The sequence below is a fragment of the Talpa europaea genome (genome assembly GCF_964194135.1).
Source record: "Talpa europaea genome assembly, chromosome: 9".
Classification (NCBI taxonomy): domain Eukaryota; kingdom Metazoa; phylum Chordata; class Mammalia; order Eulipotyphla; family Talpidae; genus Talpa; species Talpa europaea.
Genome location: NC_140076.1, coordinates 26,146,521 through 26,155,127, shown reverse-complemented (window position 1 = coordinate 26,155,127; position 8,607 = coordinate 26,146,521). Strand labels below are relative to the sequence as shown.

The 8,607-nt window shown below is 45.6% G+C and overlaps 1 protein-coding gene across 1 annotated transcript; it reads left to right on the top strand.

Annotated features, from left to right (window-relative positions):
* Positions 1-5,360: 5,360 nt before the first annotated feature.
* SVBP (small vasohibin binding protein) lies at positions 5,361-7,961 on the top strand (the record flags this gene model as incomplete). The annotated part of the gene is made up of 2 exons (XM_084243905.1): positions 5,361-5,474; positions 7,875-7,961. 2 exons carry the CDS (start codon positions 5,361-5,363, stop codon positions 7,959-7,961), a joined length of 201 nt encoding a protein of 66 aa, XP_084100031.1.
* Between the last annotated feature and the right edge of the window lie 646 nt (positions 7,962-8,607).

Genomic DNA, 8,607 nt, shown 5'->3' with positions numbered 1-8,607 from the left:
AATTACCTGTCTATATACTTAGTCCATTTTCTATGTAGGTATTTGTTTCTTCAATACTTTGCAAAATTCTTCATACAGTAACATTTTTTTCTTACTATATATGTTGAAAATATTTTCCCCAGTCACTTACATTTAAGTTTAAAACAGTTTAGTTTCAAAAATTTCTTTTTTTTTTAAAGATTTATTTATTTATTTATACAAGCACTGGGTATAGTCAGAAGTGTGGGAGGGTGAGAGAATTCACCAGAGCCAGAGCGGGGAGCAGAACAGGCAGAAGGACCGAAGTACACTGCTGAGGGGAGCAGCGGGCGGCAGGAGAGGTCTGCGCGCCATGTGGGACCCTCCTCCAGTGGCCGGGGAGCAGCCGGGGATCGAACCGGCGCTGCAGAGGCTGCGGGCAGCTTCGCAACCCAGCGCTCAAACTCTGCGCCACCGGGGAGGCCCTCAAAAATTTCTAAATCAGAAATAAAACACACAGCGGAAGTTCCCTTGATAACTCTAAGCAGCTTAAGAAAACCCTGCAAATCTTCGAATGATTAGTTTACAAGCACACAGCACAGAACTTGGCTACACAGTCACATATGTCAATGTTAGCTGTAATAATAAATAGCAGGAACATAATAATTAAGTAAGAGTCTTTAGAAACCCACCCAGACCCGTCACTTGTCCCCCTTTATGTTCCTCGAGTGACAGTTAGCTGTTGCCCCATTTCATCCTTTAAACTTTCTGGAGAGTAAGCACTAAAGGGATCTCTTCTCTATCAAACCTAAGGTTCTTGAAAAAGCAAAACACTAAGAAGAATGAAGAGAGAGGAATGGGGGACTCACCACCTTTAGAATCAGGGGCCCTTGTCCCTCACCGGCAGAGCTGGGGTCTCCAAGCTGAGAAGGCTCCCTCCCCCCATCCGGGGAGCCCAGGTCTTGGGCAAGACTCTGGAGGTGGGCCTAGGAAAAGGTCATATTTTATTCTAAAGCCCTCAGGGGCTCCCTCTGCCCAACGACTGTCTTCTAGTTGACCCTATATACCAACAAGCCCCGCCCTGCCTGTCTACTCCTGATAAAGGAATGGCGCAAAGAAGAGGCTCCCCAAAAGCGAGGGAAACTCCAGGTGCCATCGGCTATGAGGGCCCTTGGCCCCTCAGCTCTCTTTCCCTCCCAAGTTATCTGCCCAGTAATATTCTATGCCATACCTTTTGATTCTACCACACCTTTTCTGAAAGCCTGCTCCCTCACTTTCCAAATTCGAGTAAATTTGAAGATTGGTATCCAAGACACTCACCAATCAGCCACCTTCTTTTACTCACTACTTATATCTCCAGTTCCGCCCCGACTCATGCTTTCTGACAAGTGGACTTGCTTACTGTCTCCCCACATGTGATAAGCCCTTGCCTGCCTGTCTTGCTTTCATAATATCCGTAATTGTGTATTCATAATGTCCATGATTATATATTCATAAGCTCCATAATTGTACCCTTAATGATGCATTATGTTTTTATATATTTTTGAACTTCATAAAGACAGAGCACCTTGTACATCGTTCTCCATGGTTTCCTCTTTTCACTCAACATACGTTTCTGAGTCTAGCAGACAGCTGTGGGAGCCACATCAAGTCCCTTTAGTCTATTCGACTGCAAGGTAGCTGTGACTTGCAGGCAGGCTGCCAGGAGGCCACCTCACAGGCCACAGCATCTCTCTGTCCATCTGACTGGGCACTCTACAAAGCCTGGGAAGGCTGTTTAACCTGTGTGCCCAGGAGTTCAGGAAAATTAATGGTAGAGGATCAACCTGCAGTGATGGGACTGTGGGAAATGCTCCAGACCGGCACCTGCAGGGGGAGAGTTCTGAATCATCTGGCATCCAGAGGGTTCTCAGCCGGTGGAGCTCAGTAGCTCAAGGTCATGAGTAGTTTAATAATGTACACTTTATCATTTTTTCTTCCCTTTTTGTTTATTCACCATTTCTTATTCCTGGGATCACCTCCGAAATAAACTCTTGTACTGAATGATTTATATCATACTCTGCTTTTGGCGGAGTATATATGAAGATGCTGAAATTCACAGATGAAGATGCTGGATTGATTCACAGAACGCATCCATGCCCCACAGGATGCATTGTGTGACCACACCTTATTGACAATATGTTTGTAATAACACTAAGATATTATTTGCCTTTTTCAGTGTTCATAGTTTCGATGATGCTTCAAGAACGATGATGGGGGAACTGCTGGCAGTTTACATCAAGGGGTGCCCCCTTGTACTGATTTCATTATATCTCAACCACTGAATACCTATCTTTTGAATATTTGGTGTGACAACACGGGAAGTAGGCAGAGCAGTTCCAGTGCATATCAAAGAATGATGGCTTTCTCTAGGAAAAGTGTTTCAATAGCTGAAGTGTGGGCAGGGTGAGACAATTGAGACACGAACACCATTCTTACTGACAGACTATTTGGCATTAAGTGCACTTGTCACTTCAAGGAAAACAACTGACAGTTTTTGTGGCTGAAAAGAAAATTCAATATCTGAGTGAAAATTCAAATTTTGGAAAACTTTTTCTGCTACTGTATGCTTGACAGCTTCCCATTAATGAAAGCCTGGCAGTGATATTAAAGAAAGAGAATTTTTTTTAATGTTGTATAATGAAATGTCTCATCTTTGAAAGATCTACATAATTCAGTGAACCAATAATTTCCAAATGACTAATACATATCTTAACAAAAATCATGAATAAGTGAAAGATCCATTCAAAAGGCAAGGTAAATCAGCATTTTAGTGTAACAGAATACAAAAAGTTCATTGGTGGGGTTTAGATTCCATGTTGCAATAACCTTTTTCAATGAAGTCATAATTATATTTAAAATTTGTTTTAATTCCATTAATAATATAGCAAATTTTTAGAAATATAATGGAAACTCTTTGGGGTCCTCAGTCATTATTAAGTGTGTGAATATGCTACTTTTTAAGAGTGAGAATACATTAACTAGAAATTATGCTAAATTGTTTTTTGTGATTGTACCTATTTTAAAACAATTTTCACTGTAATATATTTACTGCTTTCTCAGAAAGAACTTTATCAAATAATCTACTTCGCGTTATAAAATGGATTTCTTCTCTGCAATTTTACTTTTGGACTTCTAGCTCCAAAAGTGGAAAACAAAACACAGGTATATAGATGTCACTCATAACCCTGACTATAGTGGTAACTCTAACATTTTTTATCTATACGCTTCCACTTTTTTTCTTTTAAAAACTCTGGCTATGCTACACATAGGAATGAGTAAAGCTTTTACTTCGCATTTCCTTCAGTCTGTTAAGTGAAAAATGATAACCAGTTATTTGAATTTGTAAACTTACTGTAAAAATTTGTATTTATAAAATTATCGCTTATCAGTGAACTTTGATACCGGAATTGTCAGGCCTAGTCTCCCAGCCAGGAACGGAGCCCAGGCTGCAGGGGCAGTGCTGAGCCCCAGCCACTAGACCCCCACGGGTTGGTGTCTCACGAAGCCGCAGCAGGAACTTCGCAGACTGTCAGGCAAGCAAGTGAGAAGAGGCAGGTTTGTTTAGAGAAAGAAAAAGTTTATTGAGGAGAAAAAAAGAGCAGAAATAAAGTGGGACTCCCAGGCCAGGAAACCAGGCCAGGAAACCAGGCCTGGGAGGGGCAAGGAAGCCAAAGTGGAGTCGTGTCTCAGGGAACATAGACCTTCTTTCCCTCATTATTCTAAAGCTCCACCAGTCTCTTTGTGATTGGTCAGTTCCCGGCTGTCTCACTTAATTTGCTACTGAGTGGGGGATCTTCCTAACAGCTTTCTCTTTCCCCATTTGTTAAATCTTTATCTTTATGGCCCAGTCCTCTGGATGGACATCCCTGCATTGAAGTTAAACAGCTGCCCTTCTAAGTTGTCCATAAATTAAACCACTCTCCATTTCTCCAATCTCCGCCTCCCTTTACCACCTGAAGGAAACCAGGACCAGCGTTAACAATGTTGTCCTTGGTCCTGAGATGTTTTTCCTAGTGGAATTGGTTACATTCCCTTGTTGGTCCTCATCTCTGAAGCCTCCCTAAATTCTTCAGAGGTCCCCTCCTGCACTGTCCCTAAACCTGCCTAATTCCTAGCTTGCCCTGTGTCTCAACTTGAACGTCTCTCTCTGTTTATATTGGCTATTTACACTTCATCACGATTTCCATTTTCAAAATACTGAGGCAAACAGGATCTGTCCTAATAAGCTCGTGAACCAAGAAACCGGCGCGCAGCATGCCCACTTTTCGAATTAAAAAACCGAGGTTCACAACGTTAGATTTCTAGGCCCAGGGTTCAGGCCTCACCCTTCAAATTCTAGCAGTTGTCCCCAAAACCACTCACGCTGCGAACAGCTTTTTCCTGTGGCAACTACGCCCACCTCAGTCTCACGGCCCACGTGGCGGCCAGACCCCGCGCACGCGCAGTCCTGCCCGCGGGCGGGGCCCCAGAGCGCCCCACCTCACGGTCCACGTGGCGGCCAGACCCCGCGCACGCGCAGTCCTGCCTGAGGGCGGGGCCCCAGAGCGCCCCGCCCCCGGCGCTCCGCCTCCCTCCCGGCCCCGCCCAGTCCGAGGCGCGGCGGGCCGGGGACTCGAGGCCGGGAGGTAGGAGACCCGAGGGTCCCCCGGCGGGCCTTGTCCGCGGCGCGGCGGGGCCCGGAGTCCCGAGGCCGGGGAGCCAAGGCGGTATCCCGAGCGCCGCCGCCGCCATTTTGCCCGGGAGAGAGCGGCCGCGCGAGGGGGAGCCTCCCCTGGGGCCGGGCTTGGGCCCAGGGCGGGGTCGGGCGGCGGAGGGCGGGCCCGGCGGGCCGGGACCCAGGCGCTGTGCGGGCGGAGCCGGGACGCGGCTGCCCGGCCGGCCCCGGGCCCGGCCTCCCGGCTGCCCGCTGGGGGCTGCGGCCGCTCGTCCCTCTGGCCTCGGCGCCCTCGCCATCCTGCAGCCCCGCGCCGGGACTGCGCGCCGCAGGGGGCGAAGCGCCTTCCCTCGGGTCTTCGCGTCTGGTCCTCACGCGGCCCCCGAGGAGGTCAGGGAAGGGGCCAGGGGCTCATTTTGCAGACAGAGAAAACAGAAGCTCCTTGTGGGGAGATTTGCCTGAGGCGGTCCGGCGGGGTCGTGGCGGTGGGCGCAGGTCATGCTGCTCCCAAGCCCACACCCTTTTTGCCGGGCCTCTCTGCCCCACCTGTCAAAGGAGGGGGCTCCGCTGGGGGTTCGTTCCGCGACGGCAGTTGTTTGGGGCTTATTTCGTGCATGCTTTTGTTTTTTAAGACCAGCCTCTTTCTGTACCATCCAAGTCAGAGCTGACGAAGAAGTATTCAGACGCTAAGAGCTGACGAAGAGCCATGGATACACCTGCACGTAAAGAAAAATCCAAAGTTAAAGAACCTGTCAGCAGAGTTGAGAAGGCCAAGCAGAAATCAGCCCAGCAGGAGCTGAAGCAAAGACAAAGAGCAGAGGTGAGATTAAGGAGGGGCCTGTATACTGAAGTCTGCAGGAGGTGATGCTGGAGTAGAGAATGTGAAAGAGAAATGTGATGGGAGCCCTACCTGCCTCCTAGCAAACATATCCTCCCAGGTGTAGAGAGGGTATTACTAAGGGTCCAGAATGCTAAAGTGGCAGTCCAGAGTCCTATGCAAAGTTAGTGTCAGAACCCCAACCAATACCTGGTCTCCAGAGGACTCCTCGGACAGTGGGGGTAGGAGTGGGGGGTTGCTGAGGGAAGTAAGAAAGGTGAAAGAAAAGGTACATGTAAGGAAGGGGACAGTGTGAAAGAGAGCGAGCATCAGACACCCCCCCCCAACACATGCCTTGGATTTGTCCCGCAAAGGAGCTGCTCATAACCAGGAAGAGAGGCCCAAGCTTAACCCACCAGTGTGTTCCTTTGTTCTGCCAGCATTTACTATCAGTTTGAGAATAAAAAGTTTAAACTGTTTACACTGTCTCTGTGGAACCACATGCGAACACGAGTAGTTTTAGTATTTAATATCAGAGAAAAGCTTGTTGCACCCTAGTTGTTTTTTTAATTTTTGAGAAATTTTGAGATACAGAATAATAGATTATTATAACAGACATCTGGGTGTTCAGTACCCCAGCTTGGTAGTGGTGACATTTTGTCATATTCGCCTGCAGTCTTTTTAAACAATAAATTATATGTAAATTTGTGGGCCCCTTTGTCCATATCCTGCCTTACACCTTTGTTTCCTCTCCTTGGGAAACCACTATTATTTTTCATAATTTTATATTTTTTAATAATTTTATATTCAAATATATTCATTGATACCCATTAACAATATATAATATCCCTTTGTGTTTTTAGTTTTTACTTTAACAGAACTCCAGGTTTTATTTTGCATTTGCTTACAGTAGGCTTTGGGGAACAGTTCATGTTAATTCGAGAATCTAGTTTGTTCTTCATCACTGCTTAAATAATCTATTTTCTGAATCCACTTTTGTATATTTACCCAGTCTTCCATTATAGACATTTAAATTATTCATAGTTTTGTTTTGTTTTTGGCTATTACAAACACTGCTGTAGGAAAAACTTTTCAGTGACTCCTTTGGCACCTGTGATACGACTTCTGCAGGGATATCAATCTAGAAGAAGACTTACTGGGTACATTTAAAGCTTTGCTGGCTGTTGCCATATTGCTTTCAGAGAGCTCATACAAGTTCACACCCCCATTAGCAGTGTAAGAGTTCTCATTCCTCACTCTTTTCCAACACTTGTCAGTGTCACATTTTACGTTTTTGTTAACATGATCTATTCATTAATAAATACTGAGCTGCTATTATGTGCCAGGCACTGTTGTAGGAACCAGAGTTGCATGACCAGACAAGACAGAGCAGAACCCCCACCTTCATGAGCCTGCATTCAGTGGGGGAAGGCAGTTGACAAACCTTGTATTAAATAGTGTATTTGAAGTTAATCCATGAGGTGAAATCTACCTCTGGATTAAGGCCTACCATCTGTGAGTGGTAGACCTGGAACCTCACAAATTGTCCCTTTTCCTTTACCTCTCCTGTGTTCATCCAGGCCCCCAGGTGAGGGCCTGCATTGTGCTGTGAGGGCTGCTGCAGGGGTCAGCCTAGGAAGCTATCCTTTGTGTACATCATAGGGACAGATGTTGAGGACATTGTTTATGTTCTTAGTGACACTCACTCTTCCAATGATATTCTGAAAGTTAGATTTATTTGTCTGACTTCAAATCCTAGTTCTCCATATATCCCAGTTCTTCCCATGTGACCTTGGACAAGATATTTAAGCTCTCTGAACCTCAGTTCCTCAGTAACTTCTTGGTAAAACGAGGGTGATAACTACCTCACAGGATTATTACAAGAAACAGAAATGTTACCTGTAAAGCACTTAGCACAGTACCTGCCATGGAGAAAACACACAATAAATGGCAGTGGTTGTTATCAAGAATCATTGTGCTTCCAGGCTGTTCCAAATCACATTGTGCTTTCATTGTGTGGACTTCATAAATTGAACAGCTAATCATGGTATGTTGTTTGCTGACATGTAGTAGGGAATTTGGCACTTGTGGAGCTCTTCAGATGTGCCAGGCACGGGGCCAACCTGCACATGCACCACCAATTGTCAGGGCTTTCTTACAACAGGGCTTTAGGGCAGGTGCTACTGTCATTCCCGTGTCAGCCTTCCTGGAATAAGCCAGATAACAAACACATGTCCCTCTGTGAGGTAGCGGTGTTATCCTCATTTGAAGTGAAGTGATTGGACCAGAACCCCTTTGATGAGGGTAGATGCCATTCTGGCATCTTCAGATGACACACATGTTGTGTCTGAAGATATGCGAGCAGCTGCTCCCATTGCTGACGCATCTTTTCCTCCCATTCAGATCTACGCCCTCAACAGAGTGATGACAGAGCTGGAGCAACAGCAGTTTGATGAGTTCTGCAAACAAATGCAGCCTCCTGGAGAGTGAGCCACCTACGTTCAAAGGACATGGGACCCTGGAGGCTTTGTTTGTGAGCTTGTACCCAGTTTTAAACTGAGGTGGCCCATTTGGAGCCTTACAGAACTAGACGAGAAGACACTTGTGTTGTTCCTAAATCTGGATGAATCTGAACTTCCTATATGTAACTTCTGCATCACTGGTTCCTCCAATATGAATTGGCCCAGCACTTGCTGAAGAGACTTACTTTATTCTTCTAAGGCAATAGATTCTTTTAAAAAAAAAAAAACTTTTTTCTATTATTTGAGAAAAATCAGTGTTTCTTATGAAACTGTAAATCTCCAAAAATACAAATAAAATAATAATGAAATGTTCCCTTCCTCACTTTAGTTTGGGTATGCCTAGCTGTAAAAAGTAGTCAAAGGACTGCAGCAGGTAAGAAGGGAGGTGAGGACAAGGGAATGTAGAGGATAGGAGAGAAGATAAAGAACTTAACTGTTACCATTCTTCATTCTTCCTGGAGCTGAAGCTCTGCAGACCATAGAGAACCTAAATTTTTGCCACACACATATAAATATGTGATTCAGATCGGTTCCTCGAGAACCCATCCGTCCACCCGCCATCTCCAAGTGCAGAAATGTCAGGTTACTTCTGCTGCAAACATTTCTATCAGGAG